This window comes from Mya arenaria, chromosome 2, assembly GCF_026914265.1.
Source record: "Mya arenaria isolate MELC-2E11 chromosome 2, ASM2691426v1".
NCBI lineage: Eukaryota > Metazoa > Mollusca > Bivalvia > Myida > Myidae > Mya > Mya arenaria.
The window spans coordinates 23,642,176-23,659,292 of NC_069123.1; the positions used below are offsets into that span (position 1 = coordinate 23,642,176).

General features: G+C 34.1%; 2 protein-coding genes across 2 annotated transcripts; one reads left to right on the forward strand and one right to left on the reverse strand.

The window, feature by feature from the left end:
- Nucleotides 1-206: 206 nt before the first annotated feature.
- Nucleotides 207-9,181, forward strand: LOC128220053 (evolutionarily conserved signaling intermediate in Toll pathway, mitochondrial-like). Its single transcript, XM_052928309.1, has 6 exons — nt 207-237; nt 1,939-2,425; nt 3,248-3,359; nt 6,911-7,134; nt 8,187-8,406; nt 8,814-9,181. The coding sequence occupies exons 2-6, from the start codon at nt 1,982-1,984 to the stop codon at nt 9,104-9,106; spliced, it is 1,293 nt and encodes a 430-aa protein (XP_052784269.1). The 5' UTR covers nt 207-237; nt 1,939-1,981; the 3' UTR covers nt 9,107-9,181.
- A 1,109-nt stretch (nt 9,182-10,290) lies between these two features.
- LOC128219612 (uncharacterized) lies at nt 10,291-17,087 on the reverse strand. The gene is made up of 5 exons (XM_052927473.1): nt 16,912-17,087; nt 14,196-14,231; nt 13,700-13,846; nt 13,157-13,308; nt 10,291-12,358 (listed from the first exon to the last, which is right to left on the reverse strand). The coding sequence occupies exons 1-5, from the start codon at nt 17,003-17,005 to the stop codon at nt 12,185-12,187; spliced, it is 603 nt and encodes a 200-aa protein (XP_052783433.1). The 5' UTR covers nt 17,006-17,087; the 3' UTR covers nt 10,291-12,184.
- Between the last annotated feature and the right edge of the window lie 30 nt (nt 17,088-17,117).

Here is a 17,117-nt window from a genome sequence, read left to right on the forward strand (position 1 = left end):
ATATGTGATTGAAAATTGCAGCCACTTCTCAATCACGTCGCTTTTAAGTTATTAACGCACAGGAGGCAGAAGCAAACTAGATTATGTTTTCCTACCCTATACATACAGTTTGCTTATGTTCATGTTGGTCAATCAATTAATAATAGTGATTTGTAACCAAAATGAAAGGGAGGTAAATCCCAAAAAAAGCCGGCGGTGTGTCAGATAAAAACACCAACATGAAACAATCCACATAAGGTCAGTTTTTAATTATTTTCTTATTTTATGAAAACTGTTATGAAAATAATAACTATTTCTGCTTTCCAAATAATTTTACAACACCTTAAGAAATACTGCATGTATTTAGGAGACTGGCAAAGTCTCCGGATAGGAAGAAAATAGGCAGTTTACTAAGTAAACCATTACTCGTTTCATATTTTTTTTCGGATAATTGTGTTTCCTTTTTTTATTTTTTTTTATTGACAACTACCAGTGTCTAAACTTATGAAAAATCATTTTATGACAGTAAGAATACAAATTCATCACAACAGCACAGGAGCAACTCCACATGACATGTCTAAACTGCTTGCATCGTTATGCACCAGTCAATTGTAACCACGGCCCCCCAAGGTTCGGGGGTAAACCGGGGATAGCCGGGGAAATGGGCTCTGTTTTTACCCTCCCGGTGGCCCCGCAGTGCCGGGTGAATGCGGTGATTTTGTATTTGCGCCAAATTTAGCGGGGAATGTGCCTCACTTAGGGTCCCTGGGGTGCGGGGACATTTGGCAGGGATTTTACCATCAGTTCATTCCCGCAGGGCGTAGGTTTTGCCTGGGCTTGGCTGGACCGAAAGTCAAAGTCCCCGCAATTCCCCGGACCCTGAGGAGCGGTTGTTACAATTGACAAGTGCATTACAACTACAATAATGCACATTTAGGAAACTTTTTTTAACATTTGGATATTCATTTTGTTCCCTAAGCACCACAAGTCAACCGATCCATGCCAATGTAAAATAAATTCTTCAACTGTAACATAAAAAAACTTAACACAGTGTTAAATATAAACACAAAAAGTACACATTAATTAATTTAGCCAAATCCCTTTCTCTTTTTATACTTTTGTATTTCATGAAACACTAAATCAGATTGACATCCGTCAACAAAGCATGGCCATTTTGAAACTGTCCAGCAGGTGCCTGTTATTTTTCTGCTAAATATACTGTTATTTTTCAGCTTAATATACTTAGCACTGGAATCTGTCATTCTTGGCTAGGAAAACAACAAGTGGCGTATGGATGCGCAGAGTCGCCAAATAAAAAATCGTCAAAGACTCTGAAGCGGCTGTTTATATGGACTATGTTACAATATACTGTTATTTTTATGAGTATTATTTTATAACTAATTTGAAATGATATTTATTAAAAATTCAGAAATTTTTGAATAGGTAAGTAGTTGATCAAAGCGCTTGATAAATCTTCATAAAGTAACAGTCATGTTAATTTCCTGATATCGGTGAAACTTTTAAGGAATTGTTTAACCACAATCTTCAGCATGCACTCAGCAAGAATAAAGAAATACATCAGTTAGAATATTATCACAGATATGATCTCAGATGAAATCTCACTGCTCTCGAAAGTTCAAAATAATCAATAAAGATTAAAAACATCTTGTCAAACACAATTTCTAACATTGTTTAGTGATATAACATTGTGGAATTCTGGTGTGTGGTATACTAAACACAAGTCTAGAACATTATGCAAACGCAAGAGGTCAAGGTAACACTTAGAAATACTAGACTGCTCATAAACAACTGTGCACAAATTCACCCCTCTAACATTTGGCTTGTGACATGCTTTATGATACATTTGCATTAGGGTATATGCACTTATTTCTGGTAAGGCTGATGACTTTTAATTCCACATTGACATGTATTTTATCAAACTCTTTTTATATCTTGCAGATTATGCCAACAGCTAGATACATGTAGATTCTAACAACTTAAAATGATGCTTAGAAAGCTTATACTAAGGAGTTCAGGATTTATTATCCAAACTGTAAATTCAGCTCAAGGAAATGGCAAGATCTTGCCTAAACAATGGAATAAGATGATGACATGCTATTTGTGTCGTACAATTAATTCATCAACTGTGCAGTTCTCCAATCAAGGTCACAAACGAAAATTTCAAGAATATTATACAGCAGTCTTAGCAGAGGTTCAGTCAAACAAAAGACTACAAATGCTGTCGAACAATCAAGAGATGTCAAAAGACCCAGTGTTAAAAGAAAGGGCCATGAAAAAATGGATTTTTCTAGAGGCCGTCGAGGTGTACCTAGCAAAGAATGAAGAACATCGCAGGGGCCATGTGGAGTTTATCACTGATGCCCTCGCACAGATGGAGGAACTTGGTGTTCACAGAGACCTGTCTTGCTACAAAGCTCTCCTGAAGGTTTGTATGATTGCAAAGTAGAAAGTAAAAAAATAATCTTCTAGAATTGAATTTGTCTAGCATTGTTGGATAAGCATTGATGGATACACATGGTTTACTATTTGCATTCTATTTACTTTCTTTGAGATACCTTTTTAAGACCGCTATATACTGTTATATGCGTATATTGCGACGGGTAATTTTTCACTGCATGTTTTCTATATATATTTCCTGAGATGTGCCTCCTTTTCTATTGTCTATATATACACATATACACACATATGGATATGTCAAAATATGTATATCAAAGGATGAAAGTGTGCTAGTTCAAGTAAATTAAAGTAAATAAACGACATTGCATAGGTTTATCCTATTTTATTTGCCAACCAACTATCTGAATGTGTGTTAATGTCTTTGAGCTGGATTGATAAGGAACTTGACATTCTTTCAACTAATTAATCCAAATGTTTAAGTTTTCAACATATATTTATTTAACACAAAATGACCTAATTGTTCAGAACTTTGTTAAAGTTGACAATGTGATTAACAACATCCTTGTTAACTTTTAAACATAAAATATGTGTTCATGTGCTAGTATATTTAAACAAAGCAAATAAAATATTTCTTCATGTGCTAGTATTTTAAACAAAGCAAGTGCAGCTGAAGTTTACAGTAGTATCAAATCTTGTAAGGAATGCTTTAGACCACAAGTGTATCCCTTAAACTTGTAAACCAATATAGAGTTATCAACGGTGATGTTAACAAGATTGTTTACTTTAACATAGTTTTGAACAACCTGCCCATTGAAGTTGTTTGCAATGAAAAAATGGGGTCTTTTTTCAGGTTTTGCCGAAAAAGGTAATGGTGTTAGAGACAGTATGGCAGTACGCTATGCACCACTACCCTAGGCAGCAGGACATCGTTGTGGAGCTTATGGAACAGATGGAAACAAATGGTGTGTAACTATTCAGTACTGTTTTGTGTTGCCTGTGTAGCATTGTATGCTCTTTAGGATCATGTTGTTAGTTCCTAGAATCAGTTGGGGAAACTCTAGGTGTTGTTGTTGTTTTTTAGCTCCACTGGCCGAAGGCCATGGAGCTTATGTCGTCACAGATTGTCCGTCGTGAGTGCGTGCGTGCGTGCGTGCGTAAACTTTTACTTTAAACGACATCTCCTCTGAAACTGATAAGCGGATTTTGACAAAACTTCACAGGAATGTTCCTTTGGTGGTCCTTTACCAAAATTGCTCAAATGGTTCCGGTCCATTGCACAATATGGCCGCCAGAGCTAAAAATAGCAAAATCTTTAAACGACATCTCCTCTGAAACGGTTTGGCAGATTTTGATGAAACTTGACAGTAATGTTCCTTGGGTGGTCCTTTATTAAAATTGCTCAAATGGTTCTGGTCCATTGCACAATATGGCCGCCACAGCTAAAAATAGCAAAATCTTTAAACAACATCTCCTCTGAAACGGATAGGCAGATTTTGATGAAACTTGACAGAATTGTTCCTTGGGTGGTCCTTAACCAAAATTGCTCAAATGGTTCCCGTCCGCTGCACAACATGGCTGCCAGGGCAAAAAAATAGAAAAACCTTTAAAGAACATCTTCTCAGAAACCGATGATCAGATTTTGATGAAACTTAACAGAAATGTTCCTTGGATGGTCCTTTATCAAATTTGCATGTCGTCACAGATTGTCCGTCGTGAGTTCGTGCGTGCTTGCGTAAACTTTTACTTTAAACGACATCTCCTCTGAAACTGATAAGCGGATTTTGACAAAACTTCACAGGAATGTTCCTTTGGTGGTCCTTTACCAAAATTGCTCAAATGGTTCCGGTCCATTGCACAATATGGCCGCCAGAGCTAAAAATAGCAAAATCTTTAAACGACATCTCCTCTGAAACGGTTCGGCAGATTTTGATGAAACTTGACAGTAATGTTCCTTGGGTGGTCCTTTATTAAAATTGCTCAAATGGTTCTGGTCCATTGCACAATATTGCCGCCACAGCTAAAAATAGCAAAATCTTTAAACGACATCTCCTCTGAAACGGATAGGCAGATTTTGATGAAACTTGACAGAATTGTTCCTTGGGTGGTCCTTCACCAAAATTGCTCAAATGGTTCCGGTCCGCTGCACAACATGGCTGCCAGGGCAAAAAAATAGAAAAACCTTTAAAGAACATCTTCTCAGAAACCGATGATCAGATTTTTATGAAACTTAACAGAAATGTTCCTTGGATGGTCCTTTATCAAATTTGCTTCAATGGTTTCGGTCCACTGCACAAGACGGCCCCCAGAGGTAAAAATAGAAAAACCTTTAAACGACTTCTCCTCAGAAACCGATGATCGTATTGCAATGAAACTTGACAGAAATGTTACTTGGGTAGTCCTTAACCAAAATAGCCCAAACAGTTCTGGTCTGCTGCACAACATGGGCACCAGAGCTAAAAATAGAAAAAAAACGTTAAACTACATCTTCTCAGAAACCGATTATCAGATTTTGATGAAACTTTACATAAATGTTCATCGGGATGCCCTTTAACCAAAATTGCCCAAATGGTTCCGGTCCGCTGCACAACATGGCTGCGAGAGTTAAAAATAGAAAAACCTTTAAGGACTTCTCGTCAGCAGTCTTCACGAAAAACATTTTAACCTACTAGCCAGTTGGACTAGCATAATGGCATATTTTACTAGTCCGAATGACAATCTAGTAGTCCGACTATTTTGCCACATTATAAAACTGTATGCTTGAGGTAAATACCTATTTCAATTGAGCAGCTTTCAGTTTGAGTAAACATTTCTTTATTATGATGCTCATGCAGTGATAGGGAGTGATCATCCTTCTGTTGGGAATAGTGCTCCTTGTTTTTCAGAACCTATGGGTACTATGTAAAAACAAAAGGCATCTTGCTTGAATAGACTGTAATAATATCAACATGGTTAGAAAAGAAATGCCATGCTAATAGCTTTGATTACATTTTACTACTGAATTACCTCCCTTTAATAGAAAAAAAAAAAAATGTCTTAATTTTTCACGTATAGCATCTTTAAATAATTTTTAAACAATAATAATTTATGAGTAAACATATAAGCATAAAGTTCTCACAAAAAGATCAATTTAAAAACCTTACATTTATTCATAGGAAAGTATATATAGACTGAACATTAATTTTCGTTTAAGTGACATTCTGAAAGTTTATGAAACAGCTATTTTTAGTAACTTAAATGGCCGAAAAGTGTAAGTGAAACACCAAGTCGATTCTATCTCGTCAGTTCTTGTTCAGGTTAGATATTTGCTTCATAATCTATTCAGATTAAATGTTAACCGATGATCAGTTTTTGATGAAACTTGACAGAAATGTTCCTTGGGTGGTCATTAACCAAAATTTGTTAAATGGTTCCAGTCCACTGCACACCATGGCTGCCAGAGCTAAAAAATAAAAAAAACTTTATACGACTTGTCGTCGAAACCGATGACCTTTTTTCGATAAAACTTGACAGAAATGTTTGTTTGGTGCTCCTTTACTCAAATTGCCCAAATCATTTCGGTCCACTGCACAACATGGCAGCCAGAGCTATTAAAGTAAAAAAAGTTTTTAAATAACTTCTCCTCAAAAATTGATGATTGTATTTCTATGAAACTTGACGAAAATGTTTGTTAGGTGGTCTTTGCTTGAACCTTTTGGCCAGTGGAGCACAGGCACTGATGTGCCTCTTGTTTGAAGAAAACTTCCCGGTTTTGGGAAAGCCTTGCTGTTGTTGTCTTGGTGAAGAAACTTAAAGCTTGGCCACAACTCAAAAGCATTCAAAATATTGAAATGAAACTTTGAAAACATTTTGCAAGACACAAAAATTACATGATAAAGCCTGACTCTATAATTATGTATGTTATATTTGAAAATCAAAAAACCTGACTCTATAATTATGTATACTATATATATATATACTCTAAAATCAAAAGCCATAAATCATTGGAATAAAGAAAAAAAGGATAGCCCAAATACAGATATAACTAGATTTTTCCATTGGGGCTGGTGCAAATTATTATCACTTAGGCAAGGCCCATAACTCTAGCTTGAATATTTTTTTAACTTATGTCCCTTCTTTGACTGAAAATAACAACAGACACAGTTTGGCATTTTCTCTACATGGCGTTCTTTTTTTCTCTTCATCATACTTTCTTGCTTAGAACAGAGGCCATGTTTAATAGGCTAAATAAATAAAGTTAAAATTGTACAGCAAATAAAGTGCTACATGCTTGATTGGATTGCACTTTTTTGCCCTTGTAGAGTAGAATTTTGTATGGGTCATAATGTTCTCCATTCAGGCCTGATACCCTTCTTGGTATGTGATACTCAGAGGCTTCCTACCCAGGTTTGTAATAATTGAATATTAGTAATTTTGTCCAACAGGATTTGGATAGAGAATGAAGGAGGAATAGAAGGAAAATTACTCGTTTGTCAGAAGGCTAACTTTTGTAAAACACTTCAGTTTTTATACACAGGATTGATGGCTGACTGGGACTTTGGGGACCAGCTCATAGAGTTATTTGGCGAGCATGGACATGTGTACAGGAAGTTCCGACGTTCAATATACTGGATGCGGAAATTCCATCATCGCAACCCCTTCCAGCTTCCTCACGAACTTCCTGTCGATCCTGTAGAACTAGCCATTCTTGCTCTGAAGAAAATGGCCATAGATTATGAGAACGAGATTAAAGTCTGGAAGGTTAGCATAAGACTTTTTTATTTTGGTCCAAAATGATGTTAATACTGCAATAAAGTAAAAGAAGCTGTGATGATTTCTTAAAAATTTTAAATCCATATCTTGGTAGGCATTGATCAGAAAATTTTCAAACTTGGTCAGAATGTTCCCCTTGATCATATCTCGACCTATTTTAAAAGTGGGTCACATGGGTCAAAAACTAGGTCACTAGGTAGAATCTTAGAAAAATCTTTGGAACATACTAGAGGCATTATACATGGTCAAATATTCATGAAACTTTATCAGAATGTTTTCCTTGATGAACTCTTGGTCGTAAATAAAACTGGGTCACATATGATCGAAAATTAGGTCACTAGGTCAAATCTTTGAACAATCTTGTCCAGAACCATATCATGGTAATGATTGGTCAAGTTCTGTTCAAAATTGGTCATGATGTAAACCTTGATGAAATATGGACCACTTTAAAAAGTGGGTCACATGGGGTCAAAAACTAGGTCAGTAGGTCAAATCTTAGAAAAATCTTTTTAACATACTAGAGGCATTATACATGGTCAAATATTCATGAAACTTTATCAGAATGTTTTCCTTGATGAACTCTTGGTCGTAAATAAAACTGGGTCACATATGATCGAAAATTAGGTCACTAGGTCAAATCTGAAAAATCTTGTCCGGAACCATATCATGATAATGATTGGTCAAATTATGTTCAAAATTGATCATGATGTAAACCTTGATGAAATATGGACCACTTTAAAAAGTGGGTCACAACATGCAACACGAGTCATTTTAAAGTAGTAAAGTGCCTTAATAGTAGGAGTAAGAAAGGTTATTTTGTCATCACTTTCTATGGTGTGCCCGATATTTTAAAGGAATTATTCAATATCCTTTAGTTCTTTTGTAATCTTTTAAGGTCAATAAATGTCTACTTCTACATCCTGAATACTAGTAGCTGTTTTTATGTAGCCTCTGACACTCAATAACTTTCAATTCCAATTGTTCACCTTGCATGTAATGTTAACATTGCAAGCTATTTCAATCTTTCTATGTCATTTCAGGTGTCCGAAACAGACGACTTGAAGGAAAACTTATTTATAGCTTCAGCACAGAGCCCTTCACAACGTGAACTCATTAACTTACATCCAGTGGACCAGCTCATGTATGTGGAGGGGGGATTCAGAGTCTGGATGAGGGAGGCTCACCAAACATACTTTATACTGCGTGCAGATTCTGACCCGAAGCTGTTTCGACAACCTACAGAGGAAGAGGAATTAGACAGTATGATTTTGTTTTTAATGCGCAGTTTAGTTTTATTTGCCAATTCTGTGTTTGAAGAAAACTTCAACTAAATAAACACAACGCAACAATTAATGTTAAATTGTGTTAAGTGTGTTATTGAACTTATTGTAAAATTAAAATTTGCAAATAAGTACAGTGGCAAAGAATCAGATTAGACATTTGGACCAAGAAGCCCAAATCCTTAAATTTTTACATGGCTCAAGCCAAGTAAATTCAAATTCAAATTTTGAGCAAGCATGACCAACATTTTAAAAGTGCAGCCCTTGGGGGCATGCGCTAATTTTGACCACCACCTTAATGTATGAAATAAAACCCCGCATTATCTAGTAGCTTTGTTGTCCGTTCAGACACACTCATGGTAAAACAAAATGTTTGCTTTATTTCAGACCTTTTTGAATTTGAGACGATATTTGATACAGAGAAGCCAAAGGCACTGGTACCTAGACCGAATATTCATCAGCAGGAGGACGGAACAATTCTGGCAATGTGCATCACACAGACAGGGTGTAAAGACTCCCTCATATCATGGATAAGATGCTTGCAGGAGAGGAATCCTAAATTGGCAAAAATTCAGATAGTATTCAGACTTGCTACTTCGGAGGATTTGTTTTTAGTTCCGACGTCATCTGAAACACAACCGGTTGTTAATATTTCTAATGAAGAAAATAAGAAATCTTGATAAGTTTTATATGTATTATTTTATTTATTTCTAAGCTCTTTTTGTTGCTGTATTGAAGGCTTTGCAAACTTTTACTGTTAAGTGAAGTTTGAAATAAAATGATAGAAAAACAAAGATTGCACATGAATCAATCATTTTGCTAAGATTTAAAGGTGTTTGTAGATAATCTCATGTTATCACATGTTTCAACTATATGTCTGTATACATGAACAAGTTTGGTAAAGATCAGATAGAAGGCAAAAAAGTATCAATTTGATCAAATTGGAAATTAAAAGGGTCATAAATCAGAATTGATTGAACCAGTCTAGAAAGGCTAAGTTTGGAATGGTTGAATAGTAAATGCATTTGCGGAGGCTCTTCTTAAAGTGTGTGCTCTCAAGCAAACAACTCCAGCAATTATAAATGTAAACAGTTTAAAATATTCAACATGGTATTCAGTAAATTGTAAAGCAATATTTAACATTTTATTGAAAGATATTGATTGGAAGCCTTTCTATGTGCAGTTTGTAACAATGTCATTTCCCAAGCTTTTGATATGGAACAAAGGTGGCATATGGTAATAGGACTCTGTCCATCAGTCCAACACCACAGTTTCTGATCATTATCTTGCGAATGCTTAGACCCAGGGACCTCATACTTGGAAGGCATGTTGGTCATGACCAGTAGTAAACCCTATATAATTTGAGGTAAATGGGTAAAAGGTCAAGCTTGTGGTGAAATTGAGCTGAAAATCTTTTTGATCAATAACTGAAGAACACCCAGGGACATCAAACTTGGTAGACAAGTTGGTGACCAGCAAATGAACCCTTATTATTATGTGATCAGTGAGTTGAAAGTTAGAAGGCTGAGATGACAAGGAGCTGAAAATATGTATTTGATTATTAATTGAAGAACACTGAGGCCCAGGGACCTCAATTTTTGTAGGTAGGTTGGTCATGACCAGTAGATGAATGCTATTGACTTGAAGGTGGTTACATTGAGCAGAGAATCCTTTTCTGATCAATATCTGAAGAACACTGCAGCCCAGGCACCTCAAACCTCAAAGGTCATACTTAGAGGTCAATTGACTATCTTTGCAACAAGTTCAAATAAGGGGAATTTGCCATGTTTCAGTGACAGTTCTTGTTTCCCCTCTTGTATAGTATCTAAAAAGGTTTGCCTTTAGAAAACAACAAGTGTATATAAATAGTTTTATTGCAAACTGAACTTGTATAAAAAGATTCCTGCTTTTGAAGTAAGAAAATAACACACATAATTATGACAAATATCACAGAAATGTTTACTCTGATTTACATTACAATAAAAATTGAGGAGAGTTTAAACAACATTTGATTTTTATGACAAAGGGTGACAAAAATGTTCAACCCAATGACTGTGCTCAAGACCATTACCGGGTTACTTTGTAGATATTGTTAACAGAGCACAGAACATTTCTGAGATAGAAACAATTGAACTAGAACTTGAATCTTGCTGTTTATGAAAAACTTTTATACATTATTTTCCAAAGTTTTTCTTCGTTACCTTAATTTTGTATAGAAATTATTTTGTTTCTGCTGTAACTAAGGTTTTTCAAAATGTATTTTCCTCAAAGACAAGATACAAGTGGATGGATCATACATCAATAACGGTTTTTCTCATTTACAAGTGGACGGATATACATCTATCACCTATATAACAATAATTAGTAACAAATTATTTATAATTCTAAATGTCTACTACAACACAAAGAAACCCAACTATTGTTACAACATCACTAGTCAAAATGTATACATAATAAGAACATAATAAGAACATATCAAGAAATATTGCAGTACAATGATTGCAAAACATTGTTAAAATAAAACACTCTTGAAATATTTTTTTTACAAAAGGATACAATAACAATATGCAATATTCAAAGCTTCAATAAACCATCGACAGTACATTTTACATCTGTAAATTGAGCATTGAAAGACAAAAAAAGTTAAGTGCATCTTGTTCAATAAAAAATTAATGCAGGTAAATGTTAGTCTAAAAAATTGATTTTAATCCAGTTACAAAAATAAATCCTAAAAGTTACTGAAAAAATCCAGCAAAACTTTGATTATAAGTAGTTTTTGATTGTCTTAAATAATAAAAAAATAATCCATTAGTTAATCTCTTACTAAGTTCCAGGCCCCAATATTATGAAAATACTTATTAATAAGTCAAATCTCAATCTCAGTCTCAACTCATTTTACCACATGGATCCAAAAGATATTAAAAATCATACTAGTATATGTTTTTACACCTTATAAAAGAGCATTCTTTCATTGAATAAGTTGATTTAAAACTTTGGTCATGATTCCAAAAAAATATTCTGCAGCAAGGATAAGGTACATCTCAATGTTTTAAACAGTAACTAATATATTTTTAGTTATAGAATAAATTTTCTTTGAAATATTGACTAAATGTTTCTATCAACATATTCTATGAGGAAATGTGGTTTAAAATACTAAAAGAATTCAAGATTTTAATCGTAATGTGCTTTTATGTGGTAAAATGAGTTGAAACTGAGATTGAGATTTGACTTCAATATTTTGTGATATTGGGGTCAGCTTTTTTGTCTGCCTTTAAGACACATTAACCTTCTACCACACTTGGAATATATATATAAAAAATGCAAAGTTATAATCTACAAAAAATCAGATCATATTCCTTGAAACACCAAAACTCCAGGCAATCGGAGCATCTCGGCTATTTTCCTTAGACACTACCTGGGATGTATATGGATGGTTTAAAATGTCAGAATTTTTGACATTTAACTATGCTGCAGTAATTTCAATATAGCAGTTAAGCCTTGGGACATAAGTCTTAGGAATCTTAATGATTGATGCAATAATACACTTCACTGGGAATCAATTTTAATGAAGTAATAAGAATAACATGTTGAAGCACTACAATTAATTAAAATATCATAATTAAATTTATGAACTACATGTAATTTTACTCCTGCATAAGCATACATCTGAGGCTCTTTGTATGGTGGAGATGGCCGAGGTGTTCCAATTGAACTCCAGGAAGTGATTATTTCCCTTTAAAACATTTCCACAGACTGGTTTACAATTCTTCATGATTGTGAGCCTGGCGAACTGGTATACTATCAGGCTTGGACTGCTTCACTGGTTCTTTCTTGGAGTCATTGCTGCTTGATGACCCAGCTACCCGAACCTTTTTACCAGGATTGATTTTAAAACCCTCTGTCTCAGGATCGTAAGTGATACTTCCATCTTCCTAGAAATGGCAAATTGATTTTTCTAATATTTTATTATACATGAACAGACTACCCTTGATTACCACCAACATGCTTATATAGGGAGTGTGGGGGTACCGTATACAGGTGTATGTGTCAAGGAGACATTAACCTAGTTTCCATCCCCAGCAAGAACATTTGCTTTTGCATTAAAGATGCACTCTTACTCCCAAATAAGATTTACCACAATTAATAGAATTGTTTTAATATACCAAAAAGGATTCATGAATAAAAGTCCAAAACAGTGGTTCTTATGAAGCATACCGAGTTGAATTTGAAAGAAAGGTGCAGAAAACAAGGTATTTCTATCTTATGAGATGATATTAGATCGCACTAAATCTTTTAGCAATTGCAAATAATTTATTATTTTTGGCTTTTTCAGCTATTAAATACACGGTTACAATCTTGTTATCAGTAATAAATATTTGCCATAAATGCATTATCCTGTATGTAGTTATAGGTTTATCATTCAAAAATTATGTTTGTTATACATGTGTATGCATTGATTTTGAATAAGAATGTCACTTTAAACAAAAAATTACCACCACGACTGGTTTCCATGAACGTTACGTCACCTTAGTGCAATAACTCAATAACTGCATATAGAAATAGAAGCAGATATTGAGTTATTGCACTGAGGTGATTTAAGTACTTATCATGTAAACTTGAAATTGACTTGACAATCATTTGTTAAGTATGAAGTCCATGGCATGGTTTGCTTTACACACATGCATGACTTATAGTAAATGAGTATAAACTTAAAAAGAATAAACCCTTACATCTTTCATGTTTTCAATAGGTCGCATTGGTGCGCAGGCCTTAATGATTTTACCGCAGATTAAGCTGGCCATCTCCATGTATGATGTCTGTTTCCCCTGTGCGTGCAACCTTCCGTATTCCCCAATAAGTGCAGCCTCAAGGCCTTCATCCTCTGAAGAAGAATTGCTTGAATTTAGAACTGTCAAATACATCAAAAACTTCCAAATATATCAACTATAAATCGAGGGGTGAAAGCGAAAAGGTTCTATCTGCTTCTTTATTTAATGTCACTTAGAACCTTTTCGCATTTACCCCTCGAAATGTAAATAACAGGAGTATATTGAATTTAGGAATTAATACAAGCATATTTTCACACTACATATATTTCACACACACACATTCTAAATATGGTATTACCAAGTTAAAAGATTCTAAAACAAGTCTTTCAAAATTTAATAATATTAAGAAACAGAAGTGTGACACAGTAATCCAAAGTAAAACAACTCTTCGCAGGGGAGACAGAAATAATATCAAATTGAAATATTTGCTATGCATATACATACTGGTGATATGCTTGCAGATTTCCACACTTTTGGATGCTTTGAGCTCATACTTGTCAAGAACTTGTTTTTCGCAGACCTGAGCTAGTGCACGAGTCACAGTCTCACCAATACCTCGTGTTGGTTTTTTCCGCAACATGCGATCAATTTCTGTAATGATTCAAGAGCATCATTTTAAACAAATTGAGTCTCACTCTCTCAATTTTGGCCTTACTGTTGAATATTTCTTAAAAAGTAAATATAAGCAACCATCAACTTGTTTTATCATAAAAAAAACTATTACCTTCTACTGAATTTAATTCCAACATTTTTATCATAATTTACATATAATAGGCTCAACGCAAAACAGACTCAACTCCATATAAAAGGAAGCAATTTTACATCTCTCCTGTTCAGAGGCCGTGATGTGAATTAAATTATATCATTGTTAAAACCTCAGTTTTGCCATTAACAAAAATACAATAAAAAATTTTACAAGCAAAACAAAATCACCTTGTACCTTTCACTGTAACTTGACAACCCAAGCAGTACACATCTGAAAAACAGAAAGAACAAAGTAGCCCCAAAGGTAGACATCAGGATTCTTGTGAAGTATTTTGTCCATCAAAATCCTAAAACTTAAATAAAGATCTCACTGACATGCATGTATAAGTTTACTCTCTCATGTTTGATAGCAGTTCTGCCTTACATACTGAATCTTGTGCAACAAATTGAGTACATTGTTCATAAATATATGCATATTATAACTTTTGAAGCCCACTCAATTAAATATATTGCTATTTTAAACTGAAGCAAATAATTCTATGCAAAACTACTTTTGACTTAAGCAAACAACAACCTGAAAGCATATGATAAATATAAAACATTTGTTTACTTAATGTGCCCATTATTGCTTACTTGTGATAAAACAATTATCAAATATTGTTGCAAAGTGGATCGTTTAGAATAGAGTGTTGTCAATGATAATAATATTGCTATTTGGCTTTATTCTTTATTAATAGAAAAAAATGGTAGAACAGTATAAATAATTTTAAATTCAGCTTAAAATGTAAATCTTATCATTACTAAAAAAAAATTTTAAAAAATCAAAAACGGAACATAAGATTTCATCAAACATTTTTTATGAATTTGGACTTCCAATTACACGGTCAAAAAAATTGATCAATATATTCTAGTTGACATATTACTTCACATGATCGATTATAATTTAAGACCAATATTAATCCCTACCGCCTATATGTATTTATTTTTTAATACATATTGGGATTCACAAATAGACTAGTCACACATTAATAATTGTTTTGATAGAAATTACTTTTTTTCGCTACTGTTTCTGAAAATGTCAGCAAAATCTAGAAAATTTAAATAACTTATCCATATTATATAAACAGCTGCTTCAGAGTCTTTGATGATTTTTGTTTGAGCGACTCTACGCATCGTTACAGTAACAAAATGAATGTCAAAATATATTTAACAAGAGCTGTCGTAAGACAGCGCGCTCGACTTCGCTGCTTTGACTTTGAAGTGAATACAATAACAATGTAATATTACCAAGTTTGGTCTGTTTATTTCAAACCTAACTAAAATTATTCAATACATAAGGTGACTTTTATGCTGCCCTCCCTCCACCCGAAAAATGACGCAAGTCATTCAAATAACTTGATTTCCCATTATGAAAATGTGGTAAAGAATATACAAATATGCTTTTCAAAAGAAATTAAAATAAAATTTAAAAAACAACAACCAAGGGCCATATAGTAGAGCCCTCCTTGTTTTCCCTTGGTAAAAAACTGGTTAAGATTCAATGTAAAAATGATTCAATGTAAAAATGTGCCTGTCAAAAGAAATTTTAAAAAAAGCCCGCCCGAACAATGACGCTAGTCTTTCAATATGAAAATGCGGTTAAGAATATATTAAATATGTGCCTTTCAAAAGAAATTAAATAATAAAAAAGAAAAAAAAATCATTCAAGGGCCATAATTTGTATTTAGGGTTAAAATGGAGTTATGTTTCTTGTTGTAAGATGGTCGTAAACAATTTTGAATTTTATTAAGTGCATTGAATGAAAGGTATGATAGAAGTTTTTTTATTAAAATCCCAACTTGCCCTTAACTTTTACTTGCCTAAAACTTTAACCTAAGTCAATCAGGGGCCATAACTTGTATTAAGGATATGGAGTTATGTAACCTCATTGGGTGATGGTCGTGAACAATTGTGTGAAGTATTAAGTCAATTGAATGAAGGGTATAGAAGTTATTTATAAATATTCCAACCTGCCCTAAAACTTTAACCTAAGTTTCATAGTCAATCAGGGGCCATAATCTGTGTAAAGAATAATATGGAGTTATCTAACCTCATCATGTGATGGCTCTGAACAACTGTGTGAAGTATTAACTCAATTGAATGAAAGGAATTGGACTTATAAGTGAAAATCCCAACTTGCCCTAAAACTTTAACCGGACACCGACGCCGAGGCGAGTAGTATAGCCCACCTATTCTTCGAATAGTCAAGCTAAAAATCCTTAACACGCTATTGTTGTGGCTATAATTAGATTACATTATTAAGTACCTCCTAGCAATACTTTTCAAAGATTTTTCTAGCAAGCTTAATGCTACTTACAATGTTGCAGTGGTATGTCAACTAACGGAACCGTGCGCATGTGGTTTGACTGTACGGCCAAGAAAACGAATTTATGTTATCAACAGTACGTGCTCTAATCAATTTATTATGATTTGTTACGTATGTTTGTTATTCATGTCGAAAAAGTTCATTGAGCTAATGTCTCTTATAATCCTATAGTTGACTTTAAATAAAGACTGTTGCATCTAGTATCCACGAGTATAGCTAAGGCCAATGTGAAATTACTCAGATCAAATGACAGACAGCATATTAACCCCTTCACCCTCTATCCCTAGCTACAATAATGAGCGATGAGGAATCCTTTTTTATTAATTTGAGTTTTCTAGTTTCTCTGTCTTGAGTCTGCCATAATAAAAAAAATCGTCAAAAGACTTGTTGATGGCCATTTAGGTGGACTACCCCTACACACTTCGGTTTTTATGTCAAATTAGTTTTTTAGTTTGACAGAAACTTTGACCTGCAAAATTTCATTATGCCACTGCATATTTGCGTTGAGTCAGCTGCGCACCTGGTTTCTAGTACAGTATCTATTAATTTTACTAATTGAATATTTCAATTAACTTAATTAAATTACCATCTTCAATTCCTTTCGGTTTCTCCAATGACCATACTTCTCCAAAAGTGAATATGACCGCACATAAAGAAAGAAATATATTTTTTCTGTCCATTTTTGCAAATTCCAATAGCTGACAAGTTTTATATCGATTTAATACAATATTTGAAAGGACACGTCTCAAATTGAAAGCGTCCTTTTTCCGGAAGTGGAGACGGTACTATGTA